General features: G+C 41.3%; 1 protein-coding gene across 12 annotated transcripts in view; it reads left to right on the top strand.

Moving 5' to 3' along the window:
* The window catches only part of KIAA1217 (KIAA1217 ortholog), a 563,370-nt gene extending 538,165 nt beyond the window's left edge, over nt 1-25,205 (top strand). For 8 of the 12 annotated variants that reach the window (XM_031937971.1, XM_031937975.1, XM_031937969.1 and 5 more), the window contains 11 exons: nt 2,838-2,968; nt 3,652-3,799; nt 7,655-8,120; nt 10,271-10,454; nt 13,245-13,408; nt 14,496-14,657; nt 17,561-17,680; nt 20,389-20,466; nt 20,570-22,171; nt 22,652-22,774; nt 23,485-25,205. In XM_031937971.1, coding sequence (XP_031793831.1) covers nt 2,838-2,968; nt 3,652-3,799; nt 7,655-8,120; nt 10,271-10,454; nt 13,245-13,408; nt 14,496-14,657; nt 17,561-17,680; nt 20,389-20,466; nt 20,570-22,171; nt 22,652-22,774; nt 23,485-23,985 — 3,679 coding nt within the window. In that variant the 3' untranslated portion in view covers nt 23,986-25,205. Of the gene's footprint in view, nt 1-2,837; nt 2,969-3,651; nt 3,800-7,654; nt 8,121-10,270; nt 10,455-13,244; nt 13,409-14,495; nt 14,658-17,560; nt 17,681-20,388; nt 20,467-20,569; nt 22,172-22,651; nt 22,790-23,484 lie in introns of those variants that run through there. The other 4 variants (XM_031937977.1, XM_031937978.1, XM_031937980.1 and 1 more) reach the window with 3 other exon arrangements.
* The last annotated feature ends 533 nt before the right edge of the window (nt 25,206-25,738 follow it).

Genomic DNA, 25,738 nt, shown 5'->3' with positions numbered 1-25,738 from the left:
CCCTGAGGTCATGGTCCTCTCTGAGATTGATGGACAAATAACAGCCCTTCTCTCTCCAATTTTTCCCCCTTCCCTTTTCTCCCCTTTCCTTCCTATCTTTTCCCCATCCCATTCCTTGTAGCTAACCTTTTCCTGTAAGTACTCCTTTAAAAGTAATGAATACAACAAAAAGTAGCTGGGTTAAATAGTGGATTACCCTCCCCTCTCCACCCCCAATATCATACAAACATACACTTTGGCCATAATAGGTAATCCCTGTTCATTCTCTTATGTCTTAAAACCAGGCAAAAAAAAAAGCAAAATCCTCCTCAAATTTAGCAAAATATCTGTTCTCATACTGCCACCTAGTGGTTATTTATTTCCCCCAATTTTTTTTTTTCTTTGATTCTTTGGATTTACAAGGAATCAGAACATTTATCAGTACAAACGTCTATATTTTATAGATCAGGAAACTCAGCTTCACAAGAGGCAGATTGAAATGTTCCTGACTTTTGCATCTGAGCTCAGTTATTGTCAGTGTATTAGGAAAAAGAGTATGTGAAGTGATATTAAAGTGGACTCATGGTATGATTTTGGGCTGCCTCAAGCTTGGGTTGAGATTCATTCATTTGTCCGTGAAACATTTATTGATCACTGAATACGTACTATTGAGTTGGATTGAAAATTAATCTGAGCACTGAGAGGATCAAAAAATACTAAGATATTCCCTATCTTTAATGAATTCACAAACTAGTAAGAGAAATAAAGCATAAGTATAAAGAACAGTCATATTCATCTAAATAGATGCTGCTCATAAATTTATATTGCAGCACTAAAATGAGAAATGTTTGAAAGGATTAAATGTGTAATGTACGCTGAATTCATACTGCATTCAGATTTTTCATACAGGTTAGATTTTGAGGGGGGAAGATAGCCTATATTTAGACCACTGTGACATAAATTATGACATTAAAAAAATGAAAAGAGAAAGGAGTGCTCCACATACACATATCTGCTATTCTTATTTCGTGGGAGCATCACAGAATATAGTCCTGTATTGTAAGTCAAAACAGCCTTTTTTTCTAGGATGGACTCCTTTAATTTCCTTGGAATTGCCCTAGACCAAAACAAAAACAAACCAAATCAACAAGTATTTGTTAAATATTCAGTCAATTGACAAGCATTTATAAAGCACCAATTATGTGTCAGGCATTGTGGTAAGTACTAGAGATACATAGATGAAAATAGTACAGTTCCTGGCTCCTAGAAACTTAAAATTCTCGTGGAGAAATAGTTTGTGCATCCAAATAAAGTTTATGTAAAACATGCAGAGTAATAGAAAGTAATTTCATGGAAGGCATTAACAGCTGGAGGGACCAGAAAAGGCATCTTGGAGGAGGAGGTGTATGAACTGAGCTTTGAAGGGAAGGTTGTTTTCTTGGAGGTATCGGTCAGGAAGGAGGGCTTTCAAAACTTGGGAGACTGACTCTTTGCACGGGCTTGGGAAGGGAGGCAGGACAGCAGGGAAAAGGCCAGTTTGGCAAGCCCATAGAATTGGGTCCAGGGAAGTAGCACGTAAGTCTGGGAAGGGAAGCTGGGGCCAAGAGCTTTCCGTGCTCATCAGAAGAGCTGATAGCTGATCCTAAAGGCAGCTGGCCACTGTGGGAGCTTTCTGAACAAGGCACACTGGCAGACTGGAGTTCAGCTGCTTTGGCAACGGTGTGTAAGGTGGTTTGGGAAGAGAAGAGACTGAATGCAGAGGAGCCAAATGGGAAATCAGTTTATTTATTTATGGGTGTAGTTCAGGAGAGATGTAAGGATGAAAGAAATAAGACTGATACGATCTGAGTGGAGAGAAGTGTAGCAGTTTAAAAAGTTCAAGACATAATTTCTGGATAATTTAATCATTGTATTAAAAGGCCAGAATGTTTATTAATAAAGAGATGGTCATTCGGCTATCTCTCTTAGACCAAAGATAATCATGGCAGGCAGACTTTCGGTTTGTTACTCTTCAAAGAGGAGGCGTTCTCCAGGATAGGAATCAACCCTAATTGGTGATCAATTAATCAAAAATTAAAATTAAAATGAGGGGCTGAGAATGGCATATCCCCCTTGGATGGAGAGATTATTTTTATACTTAGCATACCTTCAGTCTTGGGCAATTTAGACAAAATGGTCTGTCTCCACCTAAGTTTGATTGAATGGAATTTACCAGAGACTAGAGATTTCTTGTAAAGTTCAGTGGCATTAAGTTAACTCAACCTTGGGAGATTGAGGTCTTGAAAACAAAAAAGGAGGAAACTCTGAATCTCCCTAATTCACTAATTATTAATAATAATTTCTCTTAGAAGGGAATACCACTCACAACAAATCTAAGATACTTAAGACAAGGTGTGTGTTCCAACAAGCATGTATGCATTCTCTCACTCTCTCTCCCTCTCTTCCCCCCTCTCTGTCTCTCTCTGTCTCTTATTCTCCCTCTCTCCCTTTGTCAACCTCTCTCTTTCCTACCTCCCTTTCTCCTTCCCTTCCTCCTTCCCTTCTCATCTTTGTGTATGTCTCCGTCCCTCCTTCCTTCCTTCTTTCTTTCTTTCTCTATCTCTCTCCCTCTCTCGTTTCCTTCCTCTCCCTCTTTTCTTCCTTCCCTCCCTCCCTTCCTCCTTCCCTTCCCCTCTTTATGTCTGTGTCTCTGTCTCTCCCTTTCTTTAACTAAAAAAAAAAAAAAAAAAAGGATTCAGAGCTAAAACTGAGTCAAAAATAGACACTTAGGTGTTCCTCTTAATGCTATGTGAGACTTAGGACACTCGAGTTTTGTTTTGTCCTTTGCTTTTTTTCACCCTCCTGTTTGTTTTCTGCAGTGAACTAGAAGACTTTGTAGAAGATTTGAAGAAGGACTCCACCTCAGCCGGCCGTGTGGTCACCCTGAAGGATGTGGAAGATGGGGCTTTTCTTCTTCGACAAGTGGGTGAAGCTGTGGCCGCCCTGAAAGGTGAGCCTCCTTCTTCATGGAAAGGGCAAAGGAAAAGAGCAAAGGCTTTATTTATCATCCCTGAATTTGAGTTCAGGGGTCTGGGTTCCGCTCCCAGCATTGCCATTTGCTATGTGACCTTAGGGCAGTAAGTGCTTTCTGCCCTCTGAGCCTCCATTCCTTCTCCTGATCCCTTAGGTAGGTGAGAGGGGTCTTTTCTGTGACCCTTCAGGTGAGAGGAGGTTGAACAGGATGACCTGAGACTCCTTCAAGGTTTATGATCTCTTTCCCCTTGTATTTAGTAGGGGATAATAAATGTATTGTTGTTCGGTCATTTTCTGTCATTCCTGACGCCTCATGATGCCATTTGGGGTTCTTTTGGGGAAAGATACTGAAGTAGTTTCCCATTTCCTTCCCCGTCTCATTTTACAGAGGAGGCAAACAAGGTTAAGGGACTTTCTCAGGACCACACAGCTACTAAGATTAGATCTGATCTCATGAAGATGAGTCTTCCTACCTCCAGCACTCTACCCACTGGGCCACCAATACAGCAAAAGACCACCCGCTTGGGTGCAGCCATTCTGTGCTGTGGCAGTGTGAGCATCCCCTGTCACTTTCTAATTCCGCTGCAGTACTTCCTGCTTTGTTGGACCCCCCCCTTGATGTTCCCCCATTGAACTGTCCATCTGTCTTTGTCCCTACAGGAGAATTTCCAACCTTGCAGAATAAGATGCGGGCGATCCTGAGGATCGAGGTGGAGGCTGTGAGGTTTCTGAAGGAGGAGCCCCACAAACTGGACAGCCTCCTCAAGAGGGTCCGCAGCATGACCGATGTGTTGACAATGTTAAGAAGGTATATTAGGCTAACATCTGGGTGGGGGCTCCTGGCTATTCTGATCAGCAGTGGGGCATTAAGGCTTCCACGTGGGCACCTTCTCCCTCTCATTGAGATCGTGTCCGTTTCCATGATGATTTACAATCTCCTGGTTCTCATGTTACTGGGAAGTCGCAGCTGCTACTAGTCTTTCCCTCCTTAATATTCTGTGCTGAGGACTCTTCTATGATGTGTTTGTCACATTTAAAACGCTGTTGGGACAAAACTTAGCATGCACAACAAATTTTGGCTTTTTTTTAAGTTCCCTTAGGTAGTTTTCACCTCATTTTTAATTGCATGCATCCCTTTCTTTTTATTATCTGTGAGGGATGGCACGTGTTGGGCAGCATACCATGTAGCCAGTCATCTTGTACATTCACTTTGGGATCTCTGGATGAGTTTGGTCAAAAGGAAGATGATTATACATAAATCAAGCCATCCCCAAATCTACTCTCTTTTTTCCCCTTTCATTGAAGCTTTTTATTTTTTCTGAACATATGCATGGATAATTTTTTAACATTAGCCCTCACAAAACTCTGTATTCCAATTCCCCCTTCTTCTCCTAACCCCTCTCCTAGATGGCAAGTGGTCCAATATATGTTAAACATGGTAAAATAGATGTTAAATCCAATATATGCATACATATTTATACAATTATCATGATGCACAAGCAAAAAAAGAAGCAAAACAAAAGGCAAGCGAACAACAACAGAGAGAGTGAAAATGCTATGCTGTGTTTCACCCTTAATTCCTACAGTTCTCTCCAAGGTGTGGATGGCTCTCTTCATCACTGAACGAGTGGAACTGGTTTGAATCCTCATATTGTTGAAGAGAGCCTCGTCCATCAGAACGTATCATTGTATGGTCTTACTTTTGCCAGGTATAATGCCCAAATCTACTCTTAAAAGAGCATACTTTTGGGGCAGCTGGGTGGTGCAGTGGACAGAGCATCAGCCCTGAAGTCAGGAGGACCCAAGTTCAAATCTGATATCAGACACTTAACACTTTCTAGCTGTGTGACCCTGGGCAAGTCACTTAACCCCAACTGCCTCAGCCAAAAAAAAAAGAGCCTGCTTAAGAACATTCTTATATATTGTACAGAGAAAAGAGAAACACTCAAGAATGGCCTCGCCTGCGATCCGGCAAGCACCTGCTTATAGCTTCACGGGGCTGTGCTCCATAAGAAAATCGGCTAAAACTGCATCACTCAGAGCTGGTTTCTGGATTAAACCAGATATTCAGGATTCCGTCTCTGCACAAGAGAAGCTGCCCCTGACATTCACAGTAGTTTCATTCACTGATTCATTGCATGGTCACAAATGACATTTTATGGTATTCCACAACTGGTGCTGCACTTGGGGGTTAGAAATTCTCTTTGTTGCTGTTCACCTGTAACTAAGAACACTAAATACTATTTGCAGCGCCGTGGCCTGACTTTTTCATTTTTCACTTGGGACTTGAGAGTAGACGGCCCAGAAAACTTCCAGGAAATCATACCGCACACCTTGGACCAGGACGGATTCCTCCCCATCAGAAATAGAACCAGTGTGGAAAAGAAACAGCAAACAGGAATTCCTTTGTGATGAGCTCCTGAACTAATAACTGCCAATAACCTAATTTTCTTAAAGAAGGAAAAAAAAAAAGAATTTAACTTTGCAATTAACATTGGGACTGTGGAATCTTGGGACTGGGAAAGGAGAGGCGACCTAAGGTAAACCACACACACATCCCATCACCCACATTCTTGACCGATGGTTGTTCAGAGGTGGAGACATGTCACGAGATAATCTGTCCCCATTTTAAATAGCTCAAATTGTTTCGAGAAGAAGCAGGGTGTGGTAGGTAGAGAACTGATCTGGAAATCATGGGGACTTGGGTTTGGTGGTGGTAAATGTGGTCATAAAAATAGCATCCACCTTACAAGGTCATTGTGAAGATTATATAAAGCTTTTTGCAAACTTTAGATTGCTATATAGATGCTAACTATATTATTGTTATTACTAATTTTTATTACATGTCTTAATGAGGGGGAATTGGAAGGAAAAAGAGAATTTAGATCTCAAGCTTCTAAAAAATGAATGTAAAATTGTTTTTTAAATATAATTGGAAAAAGTATATTATATATAAATATATACCATTACAGATTATTTATAATATGTAATATATAACATAATATGTAATAGTTATAATATATAATTATAATAGTATTTATGGTATATATACATTTATTTTATTTATAATAGATAAATATGCATATGTTATTATTATTATTGTACAAAACAGAATATAGTATGTCTATAATAGAGATAGAAACCAAATGCTCTGAAGGTCCAAACAGGGAGTAGGACTAATACCTGCAAAGACAAATTAACTATTGCAGGACTTGCTTGTGATTGGAAGGTGTTCCTGGCCTCTTCCAGGCTATGCAAAGGTTAAGACCAGAATGGGGAGACCACTGAGCAGGGAAACCAACAGGTAATCAGATGAGAAGGGAGTAAATGCCAGAGATACAGCGTTGTGGCAAGACTTGTATCCTGACAAGCCTGGGTGATGAAGGGGATGATCATGTGTTTAACAGAAACGGGAGAGTTTGGAGGGGGGAGAAGATGAGTGAGAAGTGAGAAAATAATGAGATTCATCTTGGGCATGTTGAGTTCGAGCTGCTGATGGAACATCCTGGAAGTTATTCAGAAGTACTTGACTGGCAGTGTTGAGAGAGACTTGGGCTTCAGGAGATAGAATTTCAGTCGTGTGTGGAGATGATGGCACTTGAGCCCTTGGGAGCTGATGAGATCACCAAGGCAGAGAATGGAGAGGGAGAAGAGAGCCCTGGAAATCATCTGGGCCCAAGAAGTGGGAGAGGGAGGGGTCTCTTCACAGAACAAAGACCCCAGAACCCATCCCAGGTGACAATCAGGCAGATCGTAATACAGAGATACGCTTCGAACATCTTACAAACCGAGTATGTGGAGAACAGTCTGCATGTGTTGTCTCAAGTCTCATCCCTTTGGAACATACGCCGTGTGTGGAAAAATAGGTTTTGCAGCTCTGCACTTGGTATATTTAGTAAGCACTGAGTAATGATAATGGGAACACAGCCGCATAATTAAAGCCAGCTCGCCCCACACCAGCTGCTGACTCCCCTGTTCCCGGCTCCCAGTCACTTGTTAGGAATAAAACTGAATGAAGTGGATCGGGGAAGTGACAGAGTGTGGCAGTAATGTCACCCTTGCCGCCGTGGCACAAACAGACCCCAAGGCCATCAGAGGGCAGAGCCACAAACAGCCATGACATTCTCTTCTCAGTCTTACTTCCTTCCATCTACTCCGTGATCCATATGCCTGATTATTAGCTGTTCCTCTCTGGGCCTCTGCCCTGCCTTTCTCCTTCCTTCCATTTCTTAAAATCTCTGCTGATCCTCAAAGACCCACTTTGAATTGCCTCCTTCTACCTGAGCTCACACACTACAGTCCCAGGTACTAGAACCTTCCCCTTTGAGCTTCTCTTCCACCTACTGGATGGAACCAAAAATGTCTTGAGTTTTTCTTTTTTCTTTATTTTCTATTGTATTCCCAGCACTTAATATAGGTCTTGGCCATAATTGACACATAATAAATAATAAATCACCTAGTAAATGCTTTTTCATTCATTCAGTAAATAATTGTCAATTGATTTCTCTAAGCTGTGGAATATCTTATTCTTAAAAAATATATATATACTGTCAGGCTTTGGGCATTAATATACCCGCATGGGATGCTAAAATAAGGTAGATAAAACCTGTATATACTTTCTACAAACAACTAATACTATGTTCCTCTGCAAAATTCCTCCTAGACACGTCACCGATGGACTGCTCAAAGGTGCCGATGCCGCCCAAGTAGCACAATATGTGGCCATGGAAAAAGCCACAGCGGCAGAGATCTTGAAAAACCAGGAAGAGTCGGCCTACAGCCATGGCCCCCCACCCCAGAGCATCCCTGGGGGGAATGGAGAGTCTCAGGCTTCATCCGTCAAGTCAGAAGTAGTGCCCTTGTCCACCATGACTGTCCACCATGCACAGAGCTCCCCCGTGGTCATCCATCAGTCACAGCACTCCTCCGCACTGGTCAACCACACGCAGAGCCTGCCAGGAGGGCCCCCCGCCAGCCCCCCGGCGTCCACGCAGGAATCGACCGCCACTGGCCAGGCGGTGCAAACCCCCCAGTCCCCACCTCCTCCCACCAACGGTTCCACCATGCAAAGTCTGTTCATTGAAGAAATTCACAGTGCAAGCAGCCGGAACCGAGCTGTGTCTATAGAGGTAGGATCCCTTTTTCCTGTGTCCTTTGACTTAAATACAGCAGTAGCTATTTATTAAGTACTGGGTGAAAGGGTGAAAGCTAGGATGAGATCAGATTGTGAGGCCTTTCAAAACCAGGATTTCTTTTTATTTGATTCTACAGGCAATAGGAGGTCACTGGAGCTTATTGAATATGGTGTGATTTAGTCAGACTTGGCTTTGATGGTGATTGATTTGACAGCACATACAACACTGTCAACTACCAGTTTTGTGGGGTTTTAAAAAAAAATCATTCTTTTGTGATCGAAGCATCTGTGCCTTAGAGGATACAGAACTAGCCTGAAGCCAAGCTGAATTGAGTTCAAATCTTACCTTTGACACATATGGACCGTGTGATCCCGAGAAAATCACTTAACCCTTCGTACCTCTCTAAGTTTATAAATTACAGAAAAGTTGCTGACCTACTTTTTCACCTTGGAGTTCTCAGTACTGATTAAATCACAAATTCTAGCCTTTTCCTTCAAAATAACCTCTCATCTCTCAGCTTTTATGTTGATTTTTCTTCTAGCTTTTCCTCTTGTACATATCTCTTAAGTAGAGACACAACCCCCCCTCCTGTTTTTTTAAAAACATTTATAATAAATAAAAAATAACAATAACTATTATTTTTTGAGTCAGTTAGGGTTAAGTGACTTTCCCAGGGTCACACAGCTAGGTAGTATCTGAGTATTCCTGGTCCTCCTGACTTCAGAGTGGATTTTATCCACTGTACCACCTAGCTGCCCCTCTCCCTACATTTTAAAAAGACATAATACTTTTTTTTCTTCGAATCAGACCTTCTTTCCATTCCCATCACCACCTTAGTTTAGACTTTGGCACTCTGCCACGAGCCTTCTAACCGAAGACTCTCTGGCTCTTGGATCTCCCAGCTTCAATCCATCATTCTATAGCCTCCTGTCAAAGAAGGCTTGTCCCAAAAGTGCTTCTTTGTTTTTATCAATTTCTGGTTCTATTTCGTTTTTGTTTTTATATCCCCAGGATCTAGCACAGTTTCCAGACCCTATTAGGTACTTAATAAATTCTTAATGGTTGATTAAAATAACTTTCAAGCTCCTCAAGACTCAAAGATTATAGAATTTGAGCTGCATTGTTTGGAATATTCACTCCCCATTTTACAAATGAGAAAATTGAGGCCCAGGGAAAGTTAGGTGATTGATTTAAGGTTGCACAGGTTACCCAGATCTTCTGGGTTCTGGATTCTACAATCCAGCTCTAACTACCTTTTCAACCTTATAATCTATCCCTCATCATGAAATCTATGTTCATCTGACTGAACTGAATAGCAAATATATCAGTCCCCAAATATATCTGACAAGTCTTTTCTTATGCCATTCTCTATTTGAAATGCTCTTTCTAGCTACTGGAACTTCACCATCCTTTAATTATCAGTAATAGTGATTATTATGAATGATCTCTAGTAAGCATCATTCACAAGAATACTAATAATATATAACATTTATTTAGGGCTTTAAGATTTATAAGGCATTTTTGCAAATATTATCTCATTTAGTTCTCACAACCACCCAGAGAGGTAGGTGCTGTCAGTATTCCTATTTTACAGATGGGGAAACTGGCATTCAGAGGTTAAAGTGATTTGCCCAGCTAATAAATTCAGAGATAGTATTTGAACTCAGCCCTCCTTGACTCCAGGCCCAGTGTTCTATCCACCTAGGATAAACTCTAGCCCTTGCACAGGCCATTGCCTTTCGGGGCCTGATCTGCCCCTGGAGCCAGATGGCTCTGGAGAAGAAACTGAGGCTGGTGATCTTGCACAGCCTGACCTCTCGCTTCAGTCCATGGACTCTCATGTCATGGTCCTCTGAGAATGAAGGATGTATACCACTCACCAGCTCAGTTCCAGAAGGTGTAGTTCCAGAAGGATAGAGAGCTCACCTGGACTGTGCTTTTCAAAGGGCGCCTGACTTTGAAGGACCCTCCACAGGGAACAGAAACCCAGAGAGTTCCTCATCGCTCCTTGACTGCCTGGTGCCCAGCACAGAAAAAAGTCTTAGCTGTCCCCCCTTCCTCTGCACACCCACAAATAAGGTTTGCTGCAGTTCACAATGGCAGAAATCATGGATGAGCACTAAACGATTTATGTCTCCCTTCAGAAGGCAGAAAAAAAGTGGGAAGAAAAAAGGCAAAACCTGGACCACTATAACGGAAAAGAATTTGAAAAGCTCCTGGAGGAAGCTCAGGCCAATATCATGAAGTCTATCCCCAACCTCGAGATGCCGCCGTCTTCCGCTGCTTCGCCCAAGGGGGATACCCCAGTGGACAAGCTGGAACTTCTGGGTGAGCTCGGGCTTGTTCCACAGTTTGACTTTGGCCTGCTGCAGATCGTGAACATTTCTTGTTCTGGTGTTGGTCAATTTAGGCACTTATTGAATACTATTGGAGGGTGTGGAGAGCATGTTTTTCCATGGGTTCTCAAGGGGTTTGCTTCTCTTGATCAACTCTAGTAGTGGCAGGAAAATCTCTGCTTCTTGGTGGTATCGTTAAAAAAAAAAAAAAAAAAAGGGAAATGACTCTGTTGCTGGATTTCCTAGTGATTTGATGTCATTCCAGCAGATGACCTGTTGGTCAAAACTAGCTAAACAGATCGGGATAAAATTGGGCTTCTTTTTAAAAATGACACCACTTGGGTCTCCTAAAGAATATTAGAATGTGTTTTTGCATGATTGAATAATACTGTATTAAGGAGGGAATGGGAAATGGAGGAAGAGAGAAAATTGGAAATTCAAAAAATATTTAATGAATGTTGTGCATGATTGAATATGCTGTCTTAGGAAGGGAATAGGAAATGGAGGAAGAAAGAAAATTGGAATTTCAAAAAAAAATTTTTAATGAATACTAAAAAATTGTCTTTACATGAACTTGGAAAAAACAAAAAAAATTTTTTTTAAGATTATCAGGAGTAAATAAGGAGAAACAGAATATTTTAGAGACTTGACAATATCAGTGCAAAATTTGTGTTTCAGTATTTTTGTGCAGTCTTAAACTTTAATAGCTTCAGAAATATAAATGCTAGACACAGAAGACAACATTCAAAATGTTCATTATTAGGCTTTATTTTATACTTACTGAATTTGTGAATTGTGAATGACAGGTTCTTAATTTTGAAATTTTAACAAGATAGGGCACCCTGTAATTTTGCATTGGGTATGTAACTGTTCTGGATGATGCCTTCTCAGACCAATGGCTCGGTAGAGGAGGTCCTTTTGTTCCATCACTTGATCTGTCTGCAGTTGACTTTTGGGAGGGTCACATCAGAATTGTTGTGTGTGCACTGAAATCTCATTCTCTGGCTGAGCTGAAAGCTAATATTATAAAGCAAGTCTTTCAGTCACTGATCATACCTGCTGAAAGTTCTTTACAAGCCTCTAAAATTGATTGGCTGGCTCCTGTAGAATGACCCAGTGCATAGAACCCTGGTGCTGGAGGCAGGAGGACAGGTTTCTGAGTTCAAATCTGGCCTCAGACACTAGCAGTGTGATCCTGAGCAAGTCTCTTAACCTTATTTGACATAGTTTTCTCATCTGTGAAATGAGCTGGAGAAGGAAATGTCAAAACTCAGTATCTTTGCCAAGAACACCCAAATGGGGTCACAAAGAGTCGTACATGACTGAAATGAAAACAACATCAACTTGATGTATGTATAGCTGAAGAAAATGCTTATGTTAAATTTTTATGAGAAATATCAATATTTAAATAACTTAACCTTTCAAATATTGTTCTTTGTAAATTTTAGCATTTATAGAGCTAATGTTATTAGAGCTTAAATATGTACTAAAAATTTTAATATCTCCTGTACTGCTCAGGGCAGGGAGTTGGGAGACATCTGCCTCAGTGCACTGAACTCAAACAAATGATGTTACCAATATGTATTCATCAAAGGGTACCTAGACTCAAGACAGATGGTACAAAATGGAGATAAAGAAGGGAAGACCCTTGCCTGGAATGGGCCATAGAAATGTAGGACTGAGACCTTTATAGGATTCTAGTGATCAGCTCTTCAAGTCCCTCTCATTGTAAGAAGAGAAAACCATAACATAATCCTAATAATTACTCCATATGTGAAAATGAGTAATTGGCTATGAAACATAATAATCAATGGCATTTAGCTTGGAATAATCACCCAGTTCTCCTGTTTCACAGTGACCCCTCTGAGCAATCGTGAGGGGGTGGGTATGCCTGGTTTCTCAGAGGAGAATACCTAGCTTCAGGAAGTAAAACATCTCCAAAAAGACCTGAAGACAGCTCGGGGTAAAGATAGGATTAGAACATCCATGTCTAATGGAAGTGGGGGTTGATAATTTATCAAACGTACTGTAAGCACATTTGGCTTCTGAAATGCTGATGTGCACTTTCTAGTTGCTGGAGATTGCCGAATGTAATGTGTAAAGTGAGAGGTCTCCATGCTCTGGCTGCTGCAAGTACAAGTTCTACGACCCTCAAATTTCCCAATCCAGTGGTGTCCTACTTCTAGCTACAAACCTAAAGCAGTAATCCTAGGTCTTAGATTGTAAAAACTGGAAGGGTCCTTAGAGGACACACTCAACCCTCATCTACAGATGATAAAACTGAGGCACAACAATTAAGGCTCTCGCCCAGAGTTCTGCAACCAGACAGCGTCTGAAGCACCTTCTCTAAGACCTGCTGTGGTGCCCTATGCACTATATACCTCACGGCTTCCATCTATCTTTTTTCTCCTAATCTCCAAATCTCTACTTCTGCTCTCCTTGTTCTGCTTCTCACTCCCTTCCTTTGAACCCTATTGCTTTGGTTGGTTCAGATGAAAAATACTTTACATCTCATTTAGCTTCCTTAAAAACCTTCTACTGGAGCCAAAGGTTGGTCATTTTAGAAAGAGAAGGAAGGCTTCAAAAGCCAGAGAAAATATTCTGATTTTAGTATGAGCTCATCCACAGAACTCAGTGCTCTGCTAAAAAGCAAGAAATTGGTTTCAAGATGATGAAGTTTTTATGAAGCCTAAAGTCATGCCTAAGGTTAAGTTGTAGGAAGGATGGCCCTTTTTTAGACATTCTCTTAAGAGTCATCATGTACAACAATGCACTCTTCCAGAAGAATCTCCAAATTCAGAACAGGATTCAGAGAAGATGGGAGGGAAGTCTCCACCTCCACCACCACCTCCTCCACGCAGAAGCTACCTTCCAGGGTCTGGGCTGACCACCACACGATCTGGAGATGTGGTCTACACCATCAGGAAAGAGAACACGTCCATTAAGGTTGGATAATTTAAGCTCTCGCCTTCCAATAGCAAAGAAATCTTCAGATAAGACTTTGTTTGAGCTTAAGACACATAACTTTATGGTCTACAGAATCTAGGGTCTTTGAATAGATTTGAATAAATTCAAAGTTCATGAACTTGAATGGGGAAAAAAAATTAGATCTTTATTTTTTCCTTTTTTAAAAAACACAAGCATTTATTCTTCTCCCTGCCACTTCTTTTATCCCATACATCTATCATGGAAAAATTTTCTTTAAAAATTTTTCTTTTAAAACTCCATCATAAATATGGACAATGCTGCATAACAAATTCTCACATGGCCATGTCCAAAAATGTAACATTTGTTTCAACAGAGTTGGTTTCTTTTATAATTCTACCTATTTTATGCATTTAAAGGCATTATTCTGGAAAGGAGTCCACAGGTTTCATCATACTGACAAAGGGATGGGAGGGGTAGGGAGTAGGAGAGAAAGCATGACACACTGAAAAAGGTTAAGAGCTCCTGACCTAGACCATTTTTAAAACGAGAAAAGAAATGGAGAGGGAACTAAATTAGATTGCTGAGAAGCACTACAGCTTGAGAAGTACATTCTCCATTGTCTGACTAGTGCTATAATCATAAGGTTTACCCTTATTTGACTTTTGAGTATAACAAATGTAAAATGCAAATCACCAACTACTTCCAGGTCAGGGCATCATATGAAAATGAAAAAAGCACCTTTCCCAGATGACCAAGGTCAGTCAAGGCAGATGGTCTTTCACCTCTTATGTTATTCAAATTCACCCTGCTCATCCTTCATATTAAATATAAAAGAATGTCCCCAAAGGACCAATGTACTGAACACTGAAAACTTTAAACTGTAATTATGATTCCTTTTATTAATCAGAGTGGTGGTGCATGAAAAAAAAATCTCGGTTTAATTTCAAGTTGACTGACTAACTGTACCCACTGGATTTGGGGCCAAAAAACAGACATATCTTACAGAGTACAGAGGGATTGTTTCAGCTCATATACATTTGTTTTCTGATTTGTCAGCAGTTGGGCATCCTTTTCAATCACTGGGGGTGCTGTCATTCCCTTGTAGGAAAGCAGCGAAGATGCTGGACCAACGCTACCAGCCAAAGCCGCAAAAGGCCCACAAGAAGAGCAAGGTTCAGCCCGGTCACAACCACCACCACCAGTGGCAATTTCTTCCTCAAAGGATGAGGAAGAAGAAGAAGGAGATAGAATAATGGCTGAATTACAGGTATGGGGTCAGGATGATGTTGAAATGGCCTGGTGGGGAAATTCCCCCTGGCTCTTTTCAGAATCTAAGTTTCAAGTAAATGAATTTATTTAGACAAAAGGGGCTTTTGAAGGCACTGGTCAGTATGCAGAAGAGTTTCATCTGTGTCTCCTGGCCTTGGAATTCTGCATCCTAAGGATCATAGAACTTGACTATCAGAGTTTCTTGAGACATGGACAAGTAATGTATATTTCATGTACCAGATACAGAGGTAATTCATTCATATTCTCATTCTCTCTCTCTCTCTCTCTCTCTCTCTCTCTCTCTCATATAATACCATCCATCTTATGTGCTTACATCTCCTTATTCAAATATGATGGTATCAACAAAAGGTACAGTCTGTTTACTTAGTGTATCCAAAATTGGTTCTCATTCTCATAGGGTTTCAATTCTTTGAGCACAGTAGTTGGAATTGCTGATCCGTAAGCATGTGGTCTGTTAAGGATAGACTTGGTCACCTATTAATCCTGAACACCTTCTCGAAGGGAATTTTTCCCCTTTCAAATTTTCTGGAAAGTTGAAGGATTGGGTTGAGTGCCATGCCCAACCCGGTTTGGGATACACTGCCTTAACCTGACTATATTTCACTTGGAAAATTTTACTTTCCTGATTGGTTTTCAGTTTTTATAGAGAATCAAAAGAAACTAAATCATGAGCTACAGAGATGGGATACCAAATCCTATACCAGTTTCATGTTCACATGAGTGATGTGAACTTACATGGTGTTTAGGCTCATTCATTGACAGTCATGGAGAGAAGATACTACACAGAACATTCCTTATGACTAATGACATGGGATACAGAGGCAGTGAGAGCATAGAGTGAGATGGAGTTGGGTTTAGAGCTCATCCCTTCCACTGGCTACATGACCTGACCCTTATTAAGTCATCTAACCCCAACAAATCCCTAGGGTTTATTTACTATTGACTTAGTTCCCCCATCAGGCATTCATCAGTTTATTGATTGTCTTTGTGTTTCATTAGGATAGTTTTGCCCAAAAATATTGCCCAAAAGCTAGCTCTGTGTTCTAAGGAAACTTTGCCATATCTCCATCCCACGAATGGTTTTGAAGATTCTCCTTTGAACATGTGCCTTTTTAACTAGGCTATGTGAGACTTAAACCACCTATTCCTTTTTACTGCAATGACCATAACCTGGTTGCTATAGTAACAAGAGTCGGTTAAAACTGGCTGTTCAGACTTAGCTAAAAGCAAGGCCATTTGGGTCATTATCATCTGCTTTGTTTCTTGGGGGGCTCCTTGAGAGCCTCGCCCCCAAGCAGGAGATCTACCAAATTCCTTATATGATCCAGATAAGGTGCTGATACCTAAACCAGGTAAGACCCTCACCTAAAGGTAGGAAGCCAGAATACAAGTCTGTCTGCCCATCTGATTCCTCCAGGTTTTTAAAAGAGCTAGTGAGCTTAATTCTAAGTCCTCAGATTTATGAAGCTCATGATTTATAAAACTAACAAGGTCCGTGCCTCTCCTCAACTCAAGAATCTCTGTGACTCCCTCTTGCCTCTTAAAATACAAATTCCTCTGTTTGGCTTTTAAAGCCCTTCACTGCCTGACTCAATTTACTTTTCCAGTTTTATGTTGTATCCTTTTCCTTCACATATATTACATTCCACAAAATGAAATTGTTCTCCATCTGCAACATATCCCCTTCCACTTCCTTTTTCTTGAATAGGCTGTTACTTATGCCTGGAATACACTTCCTTTTTTATAGAACCCCTATCTGGCTTCCTGCAGTGCTAAGCCCAACATCACCTCCTATTGCACGTCTCATCTGGTTTCCAAAATTGTTAATTACCTTGTACCCAGAAATTTACTCTTTCTTTGTATATATTTTGTCCTTAATTTTCTGTATACATACATACAGATATATGTATATGTATATGTTGTCTTCCCCCAGCCAACCGTTTGATGGTAAGGGCTTTTTTGCTATTGTTGTTGTTGTTTTCAGTTTTCAGACTAAGTATTCATGTAGGATGTAAGAGCTAGAACTATAGATTTGCCCCCATTGTTGTGTTTTAGGACTGGGCATCCTATTTTCAGACGAGCCAAAATAGCTTCTCTGACAAATTATATCCCAGAGATGAAACTGGGCTCCAGATGCTGGACTATCATCCACATCCAGTAACTGACAGCATTGTCCAATCCAAAAGGAAATTTGGTTCCTTTTTTCAATATTTGTTATTGCATTCAATATATGTTAACAAACAGAATTTTGGTTGGGAAAGAATAGTCTTTCATCTCAAGACTCATGAAATTTAATATTTGGGGAGATCCTAATTTCCACAGAGAGAAGTGAAATATGGGTGACTGGTTCGGAGGCCTTTAATTCTCTCAACTCCAGGTCTTAGTTTCACCATCTGTAAAATCAGAGGTTTCTCAGATGATTCTCTCTAAGGTCCAGTTTTTCTGTTCTGTGGTTCTGTGAGAAAACTCTACATGAAAATCAATTCAGTGCACATGTCCTACTCACTTTTCCTGCAGCAGGCTCTCCTGATGTGAAGAAGAGAGATTTTTTTCCTTCTTTCCAATTGGTATATTTTATTTGTACCTTTATAGGTTGTATGTAAAATGTATTTGTTCATTTGCATAACCCATCAAGGAAATCCATACCTGGTCATTTCTCCAATGTGTTTTTATTTCCCAAACGTTAATGAGCACATTCAGTTAATTCAGAGCTAGTTTTTAACCTTAGATTTCACATGGGACTTTCAGCTGGCTCTGAGGCCTGTGTGCCCGCTCCAGGACTTAGAGCCCTCAAGCCTTCTGGACTGTATTTATTTCCTCCGGCTTTTCCGATCGGTCATGAGTGGATGCATGTTAACTTGCAGTGTTTTAATATTTTAGGCATTCCAGAAGTGCTCCTTTATGGATGTAAATTCAAACAGTCCTGTTGAACAGGCCCGAACTGACAGTCAAGTTAAAGACACTAGGCCTGGTGCCGTTACACAACCCAAGGAAAGGAAGGTAAAATGGCCAGCCTCTGCCACGTGGCCTTAACATGTCCTCCTTTTTCCTTGCTCTGACACTAACCCGGGTCTCCCCCGTTTGTCATTTTGTGTCTTCTGCCTTCTTTGTGTTCCTCAGCTCAAGAAATGATTTAGCTTTATCTTAAAGAAAGCTGGCTGAGGTTACCACGGGGAGCAAAGCCCTGTTAACATACAGCATGTTTGATACTTTGTGCACCAAAAGGAAAGAATCCCAACTCAAAATGAGTCTTTGTTCCGAAGTTAGACTTGTAGGCAGGATGAACAAAGACCCGATCCCCATGTGACCTGGTTCTGATCCATTATTCTGTAAAGAAACTTGCAATAAAATGAACTAAAGACATCCTATTCGGACCAGAACAGTAATATAGACAGAAGGAGCAAAGACACTAACTCCATATAAACTGGTTCTGATCCATTTTTTGGTAAAGGAACTTGCAATAAAATGTATTAAAGACATCTTATTTAGAATAAAACAGTACACATGGCTAGAGAGAACAAAGACATTAGCTCCATGTAAACTGATCGATCCATTGTTTTGTAAAGAAACTTGCAATAAAATAGACTAAAGATATCCTATTCAGACCAAAACAATACACATGTATAAACAAAAGGAGCAAAGACACTGGTTCTGATCCATTTTTTGGTAAAGGAACTTGCAATAAAATATATTAAAGATATCCTATTCAGAGTAGAACAGTCCACATATACAGGAAGAATGAACAAAGACACTAACGCCATATAAACTGGTTCAGATACTTTTATAATGGCAACTGGCAATAAAATGGGCTACATCCATTCTGTTGAGTTCTGAACAGTACACAGGCACATACATACAAGAACATGTGAGCCCAGAGGAGAGACTGTGTTTTCTAACACTCCAACCTACATGTCTTTCTTAATAGGGACTTTTCATATCCATAGAATAGCGATACTTGATGTTCTTATCGAAATCCTGAGGAACGATAAGACCTGGAATTTACTTTTATATCACTAAAAGTTAGAGTCAATCTCGTTTTAATGTTAAGTACATTTGGTTGCATCCAGTTGTTTTGTTTTTTTGTTTGTTTGTTTGTTTTGAAATGATAGTCATGTGAGAACTCTCTGGCTATCTACCACGTAATGGAAACTGCTGTCTGTATCAATTAATTAATAAGCATTTATTAAGTACCTACTATGTTCCAGGTCCTGAACCTAGGGATCTTAAATTCCATTGGAATGCATGTAAATTTAAAAGTCTCTCTGTTCTTAAGGCCAAAGTGTTAGTATAAATCTATGATATGATTTTTTTTTTTTTATGTCACGGGTCCTGTCAGTCTGATTTTTAAATTAGTAGGCTATGTGGGATTTCAGAGGAAACGAATTATATTGCAGTATTGAAGCCTTCAAAGTGATTGAATTTTTTGGTCACTTGCACCCAAAGCCAACACATCATCCACCCATTTTCTATAATGTTTCCATGTGATTAACCCTGTACCTGAGCTGCAGCTTCTATGTGTCATTTCCCTGTCCTGGAATCATCCCTCCCTTCATTAATCTAGGTCACTCGGGATTTTACTGTTGCCTTTCAATCTGCAATGACACGTGTGTTCATGTAAAATACTCTGACTACAAATCAATGATTGTGCTTTTTTTCCCCTCCATCCCATTACCATGTCTTTTCTTTATGGTTACCTTCAGCAAGACTGTCAATAACACCAGCTACGTAGGATCGTCTCTGGGCTTCTGCTGCAATAGGTTAAAAACCAGGGCTTCTGCCTGCATAACAACGTAATGCAAATAAGCCGTGCTTAATAGAATGGGGCTATCCTTTCAATGTTAGCTTTAAGCTATGGTATCTATCTAGCTCCAGAGAAAGATTTCTCCACTCTACATTCTGGGATATAAAAGAAATACACCATTAAATCTAGGGCATGATATGTCACATAGATTTTATAGTCCTGCATCTGTCTTTATTTTCCACTTTACCTTGTGGTACTATTAGGTTTCTCTTTTTATTTTGAACCCATACACCTCATCTGTTAGTCGTGCAGAAATTACCTCTTAAATAACAATAACTATGAGTTCCAAATTGCATTGCTTAATTGCTGAAGAGTTGAGTTTATTTTCTTAACCTCAAAACTTCTTCCCCATTCAATGCATGAATTCTATCACAGGGAATCCCTCCATGAAAAGAAGTGGGACAAGTCTGATTTCATCAGAGTCTTTGTTAACTCAAAAAAAGAGCCTAGAGAATTTGTCCCAGGAGGAGTTAGCAGGCCGCTCAGGACCAAAACCTTAAGCTCCTGACTTCCAGTTCGGTGCCCTTTCCTACCACGCTATGCTGCCTCTTGGTTCCTAGATTCTGCCAAGGCAACAGCCAGACCTGGCTAGCAGTTTGTTTGGTCCTTTGAGTGTGGTAGCCTCATCTTTCTCTGGTTCCTCTTGCACAGTTTGAAATATGTGAAATATTTTGCTCATTGAGACTTTCTTCTTGTGCAAAACGGGGCATTTTGGAAGGTGGAGAACAAAACAAATGCAGGTAATGATGTAACTCTAGGCTTCTGGATTGGTGTGTTCAGTGTGCTTGGCCAGCATGGTTTGGATATATTGTTAAAGGAATATTCTAACTTAGTCTGTGTTTTGGAGGGCAAGCTGGGTGGGGAGATGTAGTTTTATAGAATAACCTGTCCTACACTGTTCTACCAGAATTTGGAATTTTTCCAAGAAGACATACGGAAATCTGATGTTGCACATGAAAATGGCCCCCAAATGGAATTCCGTATGGTGAGTTTACTTGATTTATGCTTCACTTGACGTGTGCAGAATAATTGTTTTCCTTTGACAAATCCATTTCTGATTAATATGTGTGTTCCCCACTCCTTCTCAGGTGTGCGATATTTCTACAGGGATTCTAAAAACTAGTGACCCTCCTGAGGACAGGAGGGAAAGAAAAGCTGAAAATAATGTATCTGATGAATCAGGGCCCTCAGAAAGTAAAAATGGAGACTTAATGAAGGAAAATGCCATCCCCAGTAGGAGTGTGCCGAGAGACAGTAGAGACTATTCTCAGAAAAATGTGTCTCTCTGCCCGGGTCTCTCTGGAATTGGCTTATCAGAAAGCGAAGCAAACAAAGGGCCTCAAGTTTTAGGGCTGCAATATACTGTGGTTAAAACTGCGAATCAGAAGGTGAGTTATGGAAAATTAAAAGACATCAGTCAACAAGAGTTTGAAAATCTGGATAAATCTAACCTAGCAACAAATACCGATACAGTCCAAGTGCGCAGTAATAATCTTGCCAGAACTCCTGATCAAGAAGCACACGTATTTGACTACGGCCAGGTTGTCCTAAGATCGAAGGGAGCTAAAAATACCAACGAGAGCTTCGGGGAGGATGGAGAAGCAATGGCAAGTTCTCCAACAGAAGATAATCCATCCACTGATAACATAGCTTTTATGATTACTAAAACAGCTGTGCAGGTGCTGTCGAGCGGAGAAGTTCATGACATCGTAAGCAGAAAGGGAGGAGATATACAAACCGTTAATATTGATGCCAGAAAAGAAGGGATCTCCCAACAAGAAGGTATAGAAAATGAAGAGCCCGTGGTTTGTTTAGATAAGAAACCCGTCATCATCATTTTTGACGAGCCCATGGATATTCGATCTGCATATAAAAGGCTCTCGACTATATTTGAGGAATGTGATGAGGAATTGGAACGGATGATGACAGAAGAAAAGATTGAGGAGGAAGAAGAAGAAAATGAAGAACTCAGGAATGCTTCCCAAGTGTTTGCCAATAGCCTCCATTCAAATCAGTTGATTGCTCTAAGACCCGGAGAGCAGCCCAAGGATCTAATTAGGGCCCCGTCACATTTGGCAGAAACCCGAATACCAAGAGGACTGGAATTGAGCAAGACAGAGCTGAACCAAGATGACCAGGCGTATTCTCCAAATTCTGATGAAAAGGCTGACCTTACGGAGGACCAATTTGAAAGTCCTAAGAAAAAGTTTAAATTCAAATTTCCTAAAAAACAGCTGGCTGCTCTCACTCAGGCCATCCGGACAGGAACCAAGACAGGGAAGAAGACCTTGCAGGTGGTGGTTTATGAGGAAGAAGAAGAGGATGGGACTTTAAAACAACACAAAGAAGCCAAGAGGTTTGAAATATCAAGGTCTTTAGCTGAAGAAACTCCTAAAACCACAAGTCGAAAACAAGAGCCACTCAGCCTGGAGATTTCAAAGCCAGCTTCTAGGACTGATGAGATCCGAAAGAATACCTACAAAACCCTGGACAGCCTGGAGCAGACAATCAAACAGCTGGAAAACACCATCAGCGAAATGAGCCCCCGAGTGCTGGCCGACGCCCATCGGGACTCTGTGACGTATCTGTCCCATGTAGCGCAAGAATCCTCGCCCAGAAACGCGGGAGTGGTGGAAGAAGCCCCTGCCCCCCTAGAGCCCCCTCCGCCGGTCCCCGCGGCCTCACGTAAGGTATCTTGGTGCACAATGAGAAGTGGAAAGATGTGACCGCTTTCTCACTCTGCCGTAATCACCACTGGCGAGAGGGCTCTTGTGATTTACTCGCTTCTTCTCGGGTGGCTTGTTTTTGTCTGTTGCCCACGAATCCCTTTTCCTGCCTCCTCCCAAACCCCCCAGTTAGGTGTCTAACAGCTAACTGACTCCGCCTCTTTCTCCTCCGCTGCTGACTGGTGACGGGCAGTGCAAGGATCTGGGACCGTGATTTGGTGTGTGACTCGAATGCTCTCATAACCACATTAAATTCGATTTGATCAGTAGTTGCGCAGTTTCCTCTCGTTTGATTCTCGAGATTAACCCCGTGGTGTGCCCCCGATGTCTGTCTCGTCTGCCCCTCCTGCATGTAGGTCTCTGGCTTCTGCCTCCAGCTTTCCGGCCGAGGGGCGACAGGCTCCCGGCCCCTCACCTCCTCCCTCTTGCTGCTTCTTCCCGCAGGGCTCCAGCAGCGCCCCACAGACCAGCCGGATGCCGGTGCCCCTGAGCTCCAAGACCAGACCGGCAGGTGCGGAGAAGCCGAGCAAACAGCCCAAGCTGCAGGACCCCCGCCAGTACCGACAGGTAGTTTTACCCTAACCCCTGACTTGGGACGGACACTCACGCTGTTCAGATGCGAGTCACTGACTTAATTCATACCAAATAATGTGTTCTCTCTGTAAAATCCGGTCTGAGTAGACGTCCTGGATCTGGGGGCATGGCGACTCGTTCCTTGTGAAGCTTCCACCACGCTTGTGCATGCTTGTAATCAAAACAACCGCCATCTTTTACTTTGTAACTCCGACTTCCAGCTGTTAACCCTGAGGTGCCAGACCGGCTGGCTTTTTGTTTGGTGAATGTAAGGGTTCATCAGAGCAGCTGGGGAGACCCATCCACCTGCTGCCCAGCCACCTTTTTGAGTCGTCAGTACTAACTTGTGTTTAATTCATTGCCTTAGACGTGCATTAACCTTCCATCCCGACCCCTCCATCCTCACGTCCTACTCCGGGAGCATGGCCAATGTAGTCGGAGGCGGGGGGGCGGGTGGGACTTCTCTCCCTCTGCTCCTGCTCCTCCTCCTGCCCTCCTCCTCCTCCTCTCCTCCTTCTCCTCTCTGAGCCATTCTTCTCTGTGCACTTTGGGGTTCCCAGCAGGTCCAGTACCACACTGCAAACCTTAGCTCAGGTCTTGAACTGTTGGTTTTGTTCTGAGAAGGGTGGTGTTTGCCAGGCCCTGTTGATTTGATCGTGTTACTAGCTTTCTGATCAACTGTCTCCCACCATCTTTATTTGCAGGCTAATGGAAGTGCTAAGAAAGCTGGTGGGGACTGGAAGGCTACTTCCCCTTCCTTACCTGCTTCTAAGATCCCGGCCTTTTCTCCCAGCTCTGGGAAAAGCAGTTCTATGCCCGCTCCTAGTGGTGATGCTCCCAACCCCCCTAACCCCCCTACTAAATCATCCATTCCTTCCTCTAACCTTCTCAGCCCCCACACAGGTCGCACAGCTTATTCTTCTTCCCAAATCCCTTCTGTTTCTAACGGCTCCTTAAAATTTCAGAACCCTACTCACCCAGGGAAAGGTCACCATCTCTCATTCTCACCACAGACTCAAAATGGCCGGCCATCCCCTTCCTCTTCCTCCTCTTCTCCCCCTTCCCCTGCCTCTCCCACTTCACTGAATCAGGGTGCCAAGAGCATCAGGACAATCCATACCCCTAGCTTCACCAGCTACAAGGCACAGAACGGGAACCCGAGCAAGCCCAGCCCACCCGCAGCCAAGGAGACCTCCTCGGGCTGAGCGCTCACTGGTGCAAACTCACGGGGCTCGCCGCGGCCTCCGCAGGGGCGGCAGCCGTTTCCCAGGAGAAGCTAGTGTTCTGTCGTACCGTTTGGGGCTCGATGCTACATATGTACTAAATACTGAACTGACTCAAGTAAAGCTGTTTTTTTTTTTTTTTAAACTTTGTTGCTGTTGTAATTACATAATAGCATTTATTGTCTGTATTCAGCACCTGTTAAGTACAGTGAGCATGTGTTAAGAGAAAAGAATATGGTAGACATACAGGAGAGAGAGAGAGAGAGAGAGAGAGAGTTAGTTTGTGTGTGTGTATGTGTGTGTGTGTGTGTGTGTTCCTGCGTGTGAGAGAGACAGTGTATGCATTTCAAAAACAAAAGCGAAAACCCTGTATCAAGCTTGGAAAACATGTATGGCTTCAGAATTTTAGTGTGTGGTTTTGTACACAAATATTTTTCATCATGAAAATTAGAAGTGAACAGAGAAATACCCAAGTGTGACTATACAAACTGTAAATCTGATACTAAAATATTTCCTTTTATTTTACTGTTATTTAGCTTTGTTACAGATTTCTATTTTTGTCAGAATTTCATGGTTCCTTTCAAAATCTTTTTTGCCAAAACATTTTGATACTATAGTAATGTACATTTGAAAGAAGTATGTTGGACTCTTAAGCTTCCACACAGATACCAGGCTTTGTGTGTAGGGGGCAATCAAACGCACCTATTGCACTGCCATTAGGGTTATGTATAATAATTTGCCAATCCAAGAAAAAAATGATTTCTTTGTTTTAGCATTTGGTGTTTGCTGATTATTTTCTTTGCAAAATCTAACCCCTTCTTTGAGTTCATTTTAACTGAGACCTGGTAACCCCCACTGTACTGCGTTGTGGATTTTAAAATGTACACTTCTGTACTTTCTGTAAACTGACAAACTTTTGTACATATATATACATATAGAGAGAGAGATCTATTAAAAAAAAATACTGTATGTGGCTGAACACATAGAGTAGTTTTCCCACACCAAAGTTAATTTTTATGCATGCTTTGAAAATATAGAGGGAATGGGCAAAATGGTAACCATAAATTTAAAAAAAAATTCATTTGCACAGCTGGAGTGGTTTTTTTTTGTAAATAAATGTATTTGTATAACACAATAATGTATTATACAGAACTATCAGCAGAGTACTTTGCAAAACTAAATAAAAGGGCTGCATGCTTATATTTTTGTATTCGATCACTCTAACTGCTTCTTCCCAATCATTAAAAAACATAACTGAAGGTAGTTCCAAGTTTAAACATATTCTCACATAGTCAAAGCTGTTGGTATTAGCCTCCCTCCACGGTACATCCATATATCATTAGTGCTTTTTTGCAAGACCCCAGTTGCGAGTTCTCCATGAATGATTTTATAATGAATTCTCCATGACTTCATTGCAAGCGTGGTATTTTAATATCTACTATGCCCTCTGTGTGGAGAGTCTGTGAAATAACCAATTTTATCTGTCTGCTGATCGGCATTTGCATATGAAAATTAAGTCTGGATGTAAGGCACGCGATCTCATTTACCTGAGGGAATATTGTCACTGTTTTTTTGACCTCCAGTAAAAGTGAAGTAAAAAAATAATAATAATAAAAATTCTTTATTGTTGATTTTTCTTCGAGTTCTCCATTTTAAAAACGAGCAATTATTGTTGGCCTAGAGGGGACTATGGCAACTGAACATTACACTATTACTAGACTTTCATTTCAGGGAA

This window comes from Sarcophilus harrisii, chromosome 5 (assembly GCF_902635505.1).
Source record: "Sarcophilus harrisii chromosome 5, mSarHar1.11, whole genome shotgun sequence".
In the NCBI taxonomy this organism is placed as follows: Eukaryota; Metazoa; Chordata; class Mammalia; order Dasyuromorphia; family Dasyuridae; genus Sarcophilus; species Sarcophilus harrisii.
The sequence above is the reverse complement of the archived record's forward strand: the minus strand, read 5'-3'. Positions and strand labels throughout refer to the sequence as shown.